The following is a 12,789-nucleotide window of genomic DNA, read 5'->3' on the forward strand; positions in this document are numbered from 1 at the left end:
GTCCAGGCTCGCCACTCTGCCGCGGAGCTCTCAGCCCTGTGATGGGAAGAAGCAGGTCCTGGCAGAGATCACAGCATGTGCAGGGAGAAATTGGTGCATTTGAGAAACTAAATGTTGTCCTGCTGCCAAGAGCTTTTGGGAATGAAGCAACTTATACTCTAGTTTAAAAAAAAAAAAATTCAAAAGGAAAAAGAGCTTTTGGGAACGAGTGCAGCTCAGTCTGTCAGGAACAGTGAGCTTGAAACGGGGAACCAGACAGATTTGCTAACCAGGGAGAAGCTGGAGCTGCCAATAGGGAATGGTCACCGTGGACTGAACCTGTGTGGGAGACACGGTGGCCTGAGTGGGGACCCAGGAGGAGGCAGACATGGGAAGCGGAGCTGGTTGCCCACCAGGAGTGGGGCAGGTGGAGGTACAGGCTGCAAGCCACCCAGGGCCTGCATGCCTCTCTGCTCCCTGCACGAGGCCCTCTGCATGGAGGGTGGAATCAGGGAGGAGGAGCAGTCTGGGGGTGGAGTCCAGGGAGGGACATCCACTTGGGGGCCAAGTTGGGGAGAGCAGCAGTCTGAGGTGGAGTCGGGAGAGGGTCAGCAGCCTTTGCCAGTTCTCAGCCTTACCAGGGCCCCAGAACTTGGGGGGCTGAGGCGTGTGCGTCTTCTCTCCCTCACAGGGCTCCCCAGCAGCCAGACGTGCTTTCGTCCCCCAGCTCCGCAGCGGAAAGTTCAACGTCTTGCTGACGACATATGAGTACATCATTAAGGACAAGCACATCCTTGCAAAGGTAGCGTGTTCACCTGTAAAACAAGGCAGCTCAGCCCATCATGTGCTGTCCGGGCGCCTGTGATCCTGCCCAGGCTGGTCGTGCATGGGTCACGCTTCTCATCTTCTCAGACCCCCCACACGTCATTGCTCAGTGATCCCCTGCATATGCATAAGGACAGCTGCTCTGTGGGTGTGAAAGGCCTCAATCAAGGTGGCTTGGGGTTTGCTTCTCTGACTGTGTGTTCCCAGGCTTGCCCTGGATCACGTCCAGAGACTGGCACCATCTACATAGCACGTGGACCAGCTTTTCTCGGGGCTCCTGCCCAAAGAGCCTGGTCATCTGCGATGCCTCCCAGCCTTCCTGTCCTGCCTGCCGTGTCCCTCACAGGGCCATGTTGAGGCCCTCCTCCATCTCCACCTGTCTCTAGAGGCCTCAGACCTGCCTCCCTGGTGGCTGTGTCTTCGCACCCCAGCCTACAGGAAAGCAGCCCGTGAAGCAGGTGGGGTCTGGCCTTCAAGGCAGTGTGCTCTGAGGTCCTGTGTGTCCCATCGTCCTTGAGCCACTGAGCTGGTGTGTTTAGTGGGTGTCGTGCGGCTGGGCAGCCTCTTAGCTGACTTAGTTGCGAAGGTGGCTCTAGTTGGGCCACCATTGAGTTACCAAGAATAATACTATGACCCAGCTATAAGACAGGCACAGTCCTTTGCATCCAGAAAGCTCTTTCCCTGGGGTGGGGAGGGGTTGGGCTGCCACGTCTGGCCTCGCTGACCGTATGGGGAGGAAGTCCAGGGCTAGAGCGCTTTACACGTTAACCCCCACCTGTGGGGCATGTTCATACTGATGACATTCGGTGCTTGATATGCATCTCTGAGCTACAGGTGAGGAAACTGAGGCCCAGCCTGCTTATCCTAGGGCTTATGCTGCGGGTCACCCTTCTGACCCAGGACAGAGCCAGGCCCATCCCAGACACGAGAACAGGGCTCTGAAAATCCTGTGTCTGACAGTGGCTTTAATCAGGGTAAACCTCCCACCATGGGGGTTACTTGTGGGAAAGGGCTGCTGCCCCCCGCCCCGGTCAGTCCTGCCCTTTTCCTCTGGGACGCCTGATGTGCAGGGCCTCAGCTGGGCCGTGCTTGGTCCCCAGGAGCTAGATGCCAAGGCCCGAGTGGCTCTGAAGGGCATCACAATTGCATGTAAACGGGAGTTTATACCTGCAGCCCCTGCCTAGCCAACCTAACTCCCAGTTAGAATTGGCGTCTAGCCTGTGTCCATTGGCCAGCGACCACTGATAGGCTCTGGGGTACAGGCGGCGCCCCCACAGCACAGTCTGCCCTCAGCTGTGCCTCCCTGCCTCTGAGCCACCACCTGCTGACTGGAAACGTTTAGTTGCTCAGTCATGTCCGACCGCCATGGACTGTAGCCTGCCAGGCTCCTCTGTCCATGGGATGTCCCAGGCAAGAACACTGGAGTGGGGTGCCGTTTCCTCAACTCTAGGGGATCTTCCCAACCCAGGGATCGAATCTGTGTCTCCTGCATTACAGGCAGATCGTTTACTATCTGAGCCACCAGGGAAGCCAGATTGAAATGTACCTGTTACCAAACCGTGTCTTTTCTTGACTGTACCCCAAGGACCTATGATCAGCAGGCTGTGTGTTATTTAGGGTTTTGTTTTCTCTATGCCAGATACTTGGCGTATGTAGTTTTCTTGGAAAACCAGAGTTCTTTTCTGGACTTAGCTTTGTTCACCTGACAGCAGCTCCCAGCCGTCGCCCTGTCCACGTGTCCGCCCTCCCCACGCACCACGGAGCTGCAGTGTGTGTCTGCCCCTCGGGGTGTGGCCCCTCCTCTGATGCTGTCGAGTTCACGTTCCCCACCCTGCTGGGCCGAGCTGCCCAGAGCCTTCATGCCTGACGGCAGTGAGCTACTCACCCAGGGGACAGCCCCACCGCCTGTCCTCCCCTGACCACCTGCTCTCGGCGCGCAGATCCGCTGGAAGTACATGATCGTGGACGAAGGCCACCGCATGAAGAACCACCACTGCAAGCTGACGCAGGTCCTCAACACTCACTACGTGGCGCCCCGCCGCCTGCTGCTGACGGGCACACCACTGCAGAACAAGCTGCCCGAGCTCTGGGCGCTGCTCAACTTCCTGCTGCCCACCATCTTCAAGAGCTGCAGCACCTTTGAGCAGTGGTTCAACGCGCCCTTCGCCATGACTGGGGAGAAGGTGGGCAAGCGGCCGGCCACGTGGTGGAAGGGGGCGGGGCGGGGAGCCATGGTCTTTGGCCACAAGCAGCTCCAAGGACTGTCTGAGGTCACAGTCCTGGCCCAGCCGGCTTCCCCAGGTGGTTGTGGATTGAGTGCCCACCGCAACCAGCCTGGCCACATACATGGCAACCCTGCCACCAGAGAAGGGAAGAGAAATCTTAGGGGATCCTTGGGGCTTCCTGACCCTGTGCCCCAGACACAGAGCTGGACATGACACAGCAGGGCCTGAGGTGTGAAGGTTGCAGCTGGAGGGCTTGAGGGGAATTTAATTCTCACACTGAGGGCAATGGGTGGCTCTGGTAGTTTCAGTGAAGAGAGTGGTCAGATCCTGCCCCTTTTGTTTTTAAAGAAAATTAAAAGCTGTGGGCTGTGGCTTGTATCTCTCACATCTGTCTGGCTGTGGGTGGAGTTGGTAGTCTGCTTGTGGGCCAGTTGTTTTCTGTTGAAGGAGGTTGACGGCCTGAGCCTTGTACTGAGGAGGTGGGCTCGACTGCAGGGTGGACGAAGAGCCCCCTCGCCCAGCAGCCACATCCAGCCCACTGGTCCCCAGTTAGGAGATTCTCTTCGGGTCTGGGACAGTTGGGACCACCATGCTCTTACAGGGGGACCTCTGCATCGTCCCTGGGGTCCCCCCTCCTTGGCACTGGCTGAGGCAGAAGCCCTCCTAGAGGAGAAACTGAGGCCCTTTCAAGGCTCTCATGATTAAAACAAGCCCCCTGTTTTCAGACTTCTAGGACTCCCACCCCAAGAGCAAGGGAACAAATGCCATGGTTTCACCTATTTTCAAGTTGAGTAAAAGCTTCACCCAAAGGGTCCTAAAGAAAAAAATTCAAATGTCATCTTATCATTCACTTAAAAACTGTTTTAATTCAAATTTTGGTCAGAGTAGCAGGCCCACAGGAGAGCAGCCTTTCTATCCGTCTCTCCCACGGAGGCTGAAATGAGAGGGTATTGGGGCTCCCGGTAGAGCACCCCCAGTTTGCACCATGCGCTCTGTGCATGTTACTCTGCAGTGCTGGCCAGGTTCCCTTTGGACATGTTCTCAGGATTCCAGACACATGAGTTTTTACTCTTGGGGAGGCCACTCAGTGTGATGCCGTGTTTCTTGGTGCCCTGGGAGCTTCGCTTCTGTGTCCCAGGACTTCCATGGAAAGTCTCAGGTCCCTGCAGTTTTCCACAGGAAGAGGGTGCCCCGCCAAGCTCTCGTAAAACATAGTGCCGCCTGGAAAGGGGGTGCAGGGCAACACCAGGTGGCCCTGCCCACGCGTCGCTGCTCCCCTGGAGGTAACACTTGGCTTGCATGTCTCGTTGTGGTGCCAGGTGGACCTGAACGAGGAGGAAACCATCCTCATCATCCGCCGTCTCCACAAAGTGCTGCGGCCCTTCCTGCTCCGGCGGCTCAAGAAGGAAGTGGAGGCTCAGTTGCCTGAAAAGGTGCTGTGTTTACTTTGAGTGGAGGGAGCCCTAATGCAGCATTCAGCATTGTGTGGGGGTCGCCCCAGGGTTGGGGTCCCAGTTGGGCAGCTCTCTGGAGTCCCCCAGCCTGGCCCTGTTTTGCTCAGCATTCAGGAGTCAGTCTCGCCTGGGGCTGGCTGCTCACCTGCACGGGTCTCTGAAAGCGCAAGGCAGGTGTGCTGGGGCCAGCTGAGTCCCACCTGCCGGCCGTAGCGGCCCCTCCCCCCTCCCTGAGGGGGCTTTGGGTCCCCGCCAGTCACCCCTCATGTCACTCTTGCTCTTTGATCATGGGCCAGCTGAGGGGAGGCCTTTGAAAGAAAGCTGTGTTGCCCCTCTGGCCCAGGAAGCCCCCACACTTCTAGCCCCGCGCATATACTGCAGCTCGGCTTCCCTCATGCCCTGGGTGTGGGGGCTTTTCACCATCACCCTCGTGTGCCGCGATCAGAGGCCAGGGCCCAGGATGCCCGAGAGGCTGGGAGGTCAGAGTCGGGCCCAGGCTGGGCTCTGGGGCCTGGGCTCGGCTGACGGCGGCGTGTGCCCACAGGTGGAGTACGTCATCAAGTGCGACATGTCGGCCCTGCAGCGCGTGCTCTATCGGCACATGCAGGCCAAGGGGGTACTGCTGACCGACGGCTCCGAGAAGGACAAGAAGGTTGGCCCGGGCCCCTGTCCCACCTGGGTATCCATGGCAGGCGGGCGGGTGGGTGGCCTGGGAGCAGCTGGGTGCGTGGGAACCAGCAGGCTTTCTCCTCCTGGGAGGTGATTTTTGTGACCAAGGCCCTATCTGGTTGTGGTCCTGAGGGTATTGACCAGCCCTGGTTTAGATCATAGCTGGTGTGGTTTGGTCCAGTCTGTAAGGCTAAGGGAGCAGGGGCTGAGGGCCTGTTTTCAGGGGGGCCTGAGCCTCCCAGTCAGCAGTCTAGGGTCCTCTGTTGTGAAGTGCTGGCTCCTGTGGGCGCATCCGTTAGCAGTGAGGATCCAGCACGGACCATAGCAGTTAGAACATTCAGGCGTGTCCCATCTTCCCGACAAGCCACGGCCACTGGCTCCCTTTTCCTTGTCATTACGTGAGCTTGGGGTGATGTTCATTTATAATGGAGAGGAGTGGGGGCTAGGTGGGCTGCTACCTCCTGGGCCTCTCTGAGACCCCGGGCCTACCCTAACAATTCTCTTCCCTCCAGGACTGAAATCATCCTTCCAGGTCCCTCATCTCTGTGCCTCGAGCTTGGCCCGGCCTCCCCATTTCCTCCTCCACATGTTTGGTTTGGGCTCTTTACCTGGGCTATTGTGGCAGCCCATTTCCTGGCTTACTTCTCTGCCCACGGCACCCACCCCCGCATCCTTCCTTCATCCCGAAGCCAGAGGTCTTCCACAGCCATCACGGCCCATCTGGCTGCAGGCCCCGGGGACTCTCTCCCAGTGCTCGCGCAGCTGGCCTTCTGAATCACACAGTGTTTGTGATCTGGCCTCAGCGCTTTGCCAGTCCCTTCTGTCTTGCTGGCCGGCCTGGCCCCTCCTCACTCTCTACCCTCCAGGGTGCCCAGGCGTCTCTGCTTCCCCCAGCGCTGGCTTTATGCTGGCTTCTGAGCCCCAAGAGGAGCCAGCTCCACAAGCCCTGCCTCCCCCTATGTCCTCCTTCCACACCCACCCCCACCCCACCCCAGACAAGACCAATCTGGGAGCCACTTATGACTCAGCTGGTCAAGAACCCGCCTGCAACGTGGGAGACCTGGGTTTGATCGCTGGGTTGGGATGATCCTCTGGAGAAGGGAAAGGCTACCCACTCCAGTATTATGGCCTGGAGAATTCCATGGACTGTATAGCTCTTGGGGTCGCAAAGAGTCGGACACGACTGAGCGACTTTGACTTTCACTTGTGCCTCCTCAGGGCAAAGGTGGTACCAAGACCCTGATGAACACCATCATGCAGCTGAGGAAGATCTGTAACCACCCCTACATGTTCCAGCACATCGAGGTGAGGCCCAGGTGGGGGGCCTCAGCCCGCACGAGGCCCTGCTTCCCCAGCAGAGCTGGGACACTTCTCTCTGCAGCTTTAAAGATGAAGAGTTTGTAATTAGGTGATGCGCATACATTTGTCTTCTTATTGAGATTCTCTCTGCAAATCCTTATTGTGAAGAATCCAAACAGTGTAGGGAAATACGAGAGAGGGGGACTCTCCTGGTGGCCCAACGGTTACGACTCCGCGCTTCCACTCCGGGGGCATGGGGTTGATTCTTGGTCAGGGTACTAAGGTCCTGCATGCCCTGTGGTGGCCAGAAAGAATACATAAAATTTTTTTTATAAAGGAAAGAGGAAAGAAGTATGTGAGAGAAATGAAAGTCCCACCTCGGATGACCACGAAGCCTTCCAGGCTGTTTTCTGGAATTGCTTCCCACCCAGGGTGGGAGTGGTCATGCCACCCCTGCTGGTTGGCTACTAGCCTTCCCCACTCGGCAGTGTGTGGGGCCATCCCAGGTCAGCATGTGGAGAGCATGTCCCTCTTCATGACAGCTCCAGCCATGACCTTTCTGGGCCCCAGTACACTTGAGAATCTGGATTCTTGCTTCTGAAAAGCACACATAACGACTTCCCTGATGGTCCAGTGGTTAAGGCTCTGTGTTTTCACTGCAGGGGGTGCAGGTTCAATTCCTGGTCTGGGAACTAAGATCACACATGCCACATGTTGAGACCAAAAAAATCAAATAAATTTAAGTGAAAAGCACACATATGTCTACACATTCTGACATAGAGTTTCAGGGTCATTGCACCCCTGACAGTTCCTTCTCGGTGCTCCAGAGATAATGTCAGGTGCCTTATGCACACCTTTGGTGGTTAAGACCCTATGGGAAGGCATGTCGGTGGGGTAGAAAAGCTGTTGTCAGCACTTCTGTGTGGTCTTGGAGCTGCTGTGGGTGGGCTCGGAGGCATGGGGCCAGGACACCTGTTCCTGCCCCCACTGACCCACGTCTCATTCCGTTACAGGAGTCCTTTTCCGAGCACTTGGGGTTTACCGGCGGCATTGTCCAAGGGTGAGAATCTCCCTCACTTAACGGAGTGGATGGATGGTCCACTGTTTTCTCTCTGTGGTTGACTTTGTTTCCGTTGTCATAGTTGTCTGCTTTCAAAGGCAGTATATTCCTGGTAAAAAACTTAAAAACATAGATGAGCCCAAAGAAGAGAATAAAATTCTGCACTTTGAGGGACTTACATGGTGGTTTAGTGGTTAAAACTGTGCTCCAAATACGGAGGGCCTGTGTTCGATCGCTGTTCAGGAAGCTACATTGCACCTGCTACAATTAAAGATCTGCATGCTGCAGCTAAGACTCGCTGCTGCTACTGCTGCTGCTGCTAAGTCGTGTCAATTGTGTCTGACTCTGTGCGACCCCATAGATGGCAGCCCACCAGGCTCTGCTGTGCCTGGGATTCTCCAGGCAAGAACACTGGAGTGGGTTGCCATTTCCTTCTCCAATGCATGAAAGTGAAGTCGCTCAGTCGTGTCCAACTCCTCGCGACCCCATGGACTACATCCTACCAGGCTCCTCCGTCCATGGGATTTTCCAGGCAAGAGTACTGGAGTGGGTTACCATTACCTTCTCTGAGATCGGTGCAGCCAAATTTAAAAAAAAAAAAAGAAATCTGCAATTTGAGAGTTGACCAGACATGGCTTCCAGGTCCCACTCTTGCACTTCTGGGTTCTGTGACCCGTGACAGCTTCCCTCTACCCTCTTGAGCCTAAACTCTGCCCACCAGGAGAGAGGCACTTTTTATACAGTGTGCCACCCAGCTTGCTGTGGGGGTGTTTTCCCCAGTATTGTTTATAAAGTGCAGCCCCAGCGTGGTTCAGCCTTAGCATTGGGCTCGGATATAGCCTCAAGGTTTCACTCTTAAAACATTCTCAGCGCTAAAGCCACCATCAGTTTTCTGGGATAGTAAACTATTTCTTAGAGCGGGAACCCTGAATGAAAGAGCAAAGGTCCTTTTGCTGTGTCTTTTTTTTGTATCAAGTTACATAATGGGGTCCCACAGACCTGGCCTTGAGTCCTGGCCCTGGCAGGTCAGCAGCCATGTCACAGTGCCCCCAGCCTCAGTTTCCATACCTGTAAACTGAGAATGAATGACCAAAGCCATGTGGCCCTCAGCCCTTCTTCTCACTCTTAGAAAGATCGTAGTTGCTTCATAATTCCACAGTCACCCTTGACCTGGGGGACTTCCCTGGTGGATCAGATGGTAAAGAATCTGCCTGCAATGCAGGAGACTGGGGGTCGATCTCTGGTCAGGAAGATCCCCTGGAGAAAGAAATGGCAAGTATTCTTGCCTGGAGAATCCCAAGAACCGAGGAGCCTGGTGGGTTATAGTCCATGGGATCAGAAAGAGTTGGACATAACTGAGCGATTAACACTTTCACTTGACTTAGGGTGGCCTGAGTTTATTTTAGTTGGATTGGAATGGCTCTGCTGAAACTTTGGGGGCTGGGTAGTCTGCCAAGGGAGACATTCGTGTGCTCCTGGCCCTGGTGGCCAGCCCACCCAGGACTGGTCAGGTAGTGGGTGGGAACACGTTCTCTGCCTGGCTTCAGGGCCCTGTGGTTCACGTCCTGTGTGTCCTTCCCCGCCCCCACCCTCCCCAGGCTGGACCTGTACCGAGCCTCAGGGAAATTCGAGCTGCTCGATAGAATTCTTCCCAAACTCCGGGCCACCAACCACAAAGTGCTGCTGTTCTGTCAGATGACCTCCCTCATGACCATCATGGAAGACTATTTTGCATATCGCGGCTTTAAATACCTCAGGCTCGATGGTGAGTGTGGCCGGGGAGAGAGATGTGTTTGAAAGGGCCTTGTTATCCACTGCTGCCGAAGCTTCTGGAGGGTTTGCCCTCCCCTGTGAGGCAGGGCAAGGCCCAGAGACTCCAGGTGTAGTGTTGGGAGTGGACACAGTGGCATGCTCAGTGACGCAGGCCTGTGGGACTGGGAGGGGTCCTGGGAGTATTGTGCTGGTCTCCCGAACACAAGGCTTAAAGTCCTTGCACATTAACGCTGGGTCCAGTGGCTAATGTGTATCCCATAGACTTAATTTTAGTGGGAAGTGACAGAAACTCATATCCTGTGGGCATAGGGAAGAAAGCCTTAATAGACTCACATAACTGAACTTTAAGGGTAAGGGGTAAGCTTGCTTCAGGCACAGCTGGATCCAGGTACCAAGATGGTGTTAGAGGAGCTTTTCTGGGGCTCTCTGCTCCTTTGTCCTCCATGTTGGCTTCATTGTCAGGCATCCCTTCCAGGCTTTTCTTCCACCCACAGAAATTGGGGTGTCCCCAACACTGAGCAGACACAGTGTCCCCAACAGAGAAGCAGCTTGTCTTTTCCCCCAGGGGTCTGGAGTGAGCTTTCATTTGACTGCTGTGAGCGACATGCCCCCATCTCCACTGCCCTGGTGGCTCTGGGGCTGAAATCAGACCTATCCATGCCGGAACCACAAGCACGGGGAGAAGCAGGAAAGGGCAGGATGGAGGGATCCAGATGTGGCAGGGGTGATGGGGCATGTCCAGTGGGAACCACGCTGGCCTGTGACCATCAGAAGCCTGGCTCCTGCCTTGTTGCCAGCATAAGGGAGTCCTGGGGAGATGGGGCTGAGCCCAGTGGTGACGGTGTGCGGGACTCCTGATCTGACACGTGTCCGCTGCCCAGGACGGCCCTAGGGGGAGACCCCCGCTCTCCCTAAGATGGAGTGAGTGGGGCTCTCAAGAAGAACTGGACTTGGGGGACTTCCCTGGTGGTCCAGTGGCCACGACTTCACCTTACAACGCAGCGGGTGCAGGTTCAGTCCCTGGTCGGAAGCTAAGATTCCCGTGTGCCTTGGGACCCCCAAAACTAAACACAAAACAGAAGCAATACTGTAACGAATTCAGTAAGGACTTTTAAAAAACCAATTCACATCAAAAAATAGCATTTAACAAAAGAGAGACTTGAGACTCACTGGAGTAAATACAGTTAAGAGGCGCGGGGTAGACCACATTTGTGCAAGACGTTGTCTAAGCTCGGTACCAGCTGCATCCATCCATGGCTGGACACCCAAACCTCTGTGCCTCTGTTGTGTGTTTCTCAGTGCCTCTCATGGTACTGTGGATTTTCAGACCGTTAACTTGTGATTGCTGGGTGGACCTGTCCTTTGAAATCGGCCCTCCCCACTCCTGCCCAGAACCTTTGCTGCATCTCCGTCTTGCCTTCTTTCAGCTGTTCTTAGAATTCCATCCAGGGTAGTAACCTTTACAAACATAGCTTTGGTCAGGTGCTCACGCGTCCTGAGGCTGAAAGCTGCATCCCTGCCAAGGCCTGTGTGGCCTCAGTGCGCTGGCCTCTGTTGGGTCTGAGCTTTACGATGGCGACACCGCCCCCTAGTGGACAGGCTGAGAGCATGTTCCCACCCACCCAAGTATCTGTCCACTTGCCCCCCAACCCCTTTTTCTCTCCATGACAAGAGTCCTCTGTGTAAGTGAGGACTTCCGTTTGCTGGACCACGGTTGCATCTCTAGCATTTCATGTGGTCACTGCCACATGGGTGGAAACTCTGGGAAAGAAATTCCTGGTGGTCCAGTGGTTAGGACTCTGTGTTTCTACTGTGGAGGCATGGGCTCAATCCCTGGTCGGGGAACTAAGATCCCACAGGCCTCTCTGCCCCCAGCCCCCTAGAAGGAATGGCAAAGGGTTGGGGAGCTCAGTGACATGGGGAGCGGAGCCTTCTGCTGTCAGAGTGCTGAGAATTGAGGGTGCACCCAGGGGTACTGGAGCAGCCCCTTGACCCGGCCCTGCCCAGCCGTGCCTGAGGCCTTAGCCCCTCCTAGGAGCCAGGACAGCCCAGGCGCCATGGACCTTGGGCCTCTGTGCTGTTCGTCCTGATGTGTAGGCGAGTGGCTAAAGGAGCACCAAAAATGACACCTGGTTTCACCAGAGGCACCTCTGCTTTGAGTTGATGGGAGCCTGAGGAGCTTAGATGCCCCTCTGAGGATCACGCCCGGGGCCCTCACATTCGAGTCACTGTGGCTTCAGGAAGTGGGGAGCCATCCTGCCCACAGAGAGACGTATCCCCGTTGTACAGTCGCATGTGCTTGCCTGTACAGACGGTTCCCTTTGTGAATGGAGAAAACCCACCACAGGGGCATGGAGGCAGGCTCCAGCCTCTGACCAGTCTGTCATTACCATAGCAGCACCGTGTGTCCACCCAGAGGCCCCTCACGGGTTCGGAGAGGCGCACTGAAACAGCGCAGCTGCAGCGTCTCCCACCACCCCGGAGAGGTGGTTACAGCAGTGCTCAGGGGTCAGCCTGTTGCCTGGGTGTCTGCGGGGTACCAGCCCTGCGCTGCAGTGCCTGCCTGTCTAGTGCCTGTGGCAGCCCCAGTTCACATGGTGGGGCTCATTTTCTTCTACTGGGGTGGGCAGACTGGCGGTCAGTGGTGTCACCTGGATCTGAGTTGCTCGTCAGTTACAGTCCACAGCCATTGGTTGGAAGGCGGCGGGCGTGGTCGCTGCTCCCAGATGCAGGTGTCCCTCTGTGTCTCCTCCCTCGGTCACCCTGCTAACACTGGTCTACCCACCCGGCAGGAACCACGAAAGCGGAGGACCGGGGGATGCTGCTGAAAACCTTCAACGAGCCCGGCTCCGAGTACTTCATCTTCCTGCTCAGCACCCGGGCCGGGGGCCTGGGTCTGAACCTCCAGTCGGCTGACACTGTGATCATTTTTGACAGTGACTGGAACCCCCACCAGGTAACAGCGCGCACCCCCCGGCAGTGACCATGCCCCTAGTGTGAGTGTCCGGCGGCCTCCTGACATTTTCCTAGAGCCCTGGCAGCGCCTGGAGAGAGGTGCAGAGGGCAGTTTCTCAAAAGCAAACTAATTCTTTGCTCTGATTATGAAAAAATACATGTTCTACTGTTATTTTAAAAAATTTTTCTGAAAATTCCCCAGCTGTCCAGTGGTTAGGACTCCACACTTCCATTCCTGACGGCCTGGGTTCAGTCCCTGGTCTGGGGACTGAGCTCTCACAAGCTGCGTGGCACCATCCAAAAGAAGGAGAAAAAAAAAACAGTCCTGGCATCCCATAGATGTGCAAGAAAATGGAAAATGGCCCCGTCCCATGGTCTGGTAGTAAGGGTCCCCGTTGGTCACGGGGTCCTTCCTGGCCATGTCCTGGCCTAGCCCTCACACCGGGGCTCCTTTGTGTGCTCTACGCACTGCCGCCCTGATGTCTTGTCCGCGCGCCTGCATGGGGCTCCATGCCCGTAGTTCTTTCAAAACGCAAATACCAGTAACTGA

At 55.9% G+C, this 12,789-nt stretch overlaps 1 protein-coding gene across 13 annotated transcripts in view; it reads left to right on the forward strand.

The window, feature by feature from the left end:
• SMARCA4 (SWI/SNF related BAF chromatin remodeling complex subunit ATPase 4) overlaps positions 1-12,789 on the forward strand; it is a 90,190-nt gene that overhangs the window by 48,317 nt on the left and 29,084 nt on the right. For all 13 annotated transcript variants that reach the window (XM_086409368.1, XM_086409364.1, XM_086409374.1 and 10 more), the window contains exons 18-25: positions 671-781; positions 2,745-2,987; positions 4,349-4,462; positions 5,028-5,135; positions 6,371-6,457; positions 7,465-7,511; positions 9,110-9,276; positions 12,077-12,240. In XM_086409368.1, coding sequence (XP_086265494.1) covers positions 671-781; positions 2,745-2,987; positions 4,349-4,462; positions 5,028-5,135; positions 6,371-6,457; positions 7,465-7,511; positions 9,110-9,276; positions 12,077-12,240 — 1,041 coding nt within the window. The remainder of the gene's footprint in view (positions 1-670; positions 782-2,744; positions 2,988-4,348; positions 4,463-5,027; positions 5,136-6,370; positions 6,458-7,464; positions 7,512-9,109; positions 9,277-12,076; positions 12,241-12,789) is intronic.

The sequence above is a fragment of the Bos grunniens genome, chromosome 7, assembly GCF_055505025.1.
Source record: "Bos grunniens cultivar Pamir isolate PY7600 chromosome 7, Bosgru_T2T1.0, whole genome shotgun sequence".
Taxonomy (NCBI): Eukaryota; Metazoa; Chordata; class Mammalia; order Artiodactyla; family Bovidae; genus Bos; species Bos grunniens.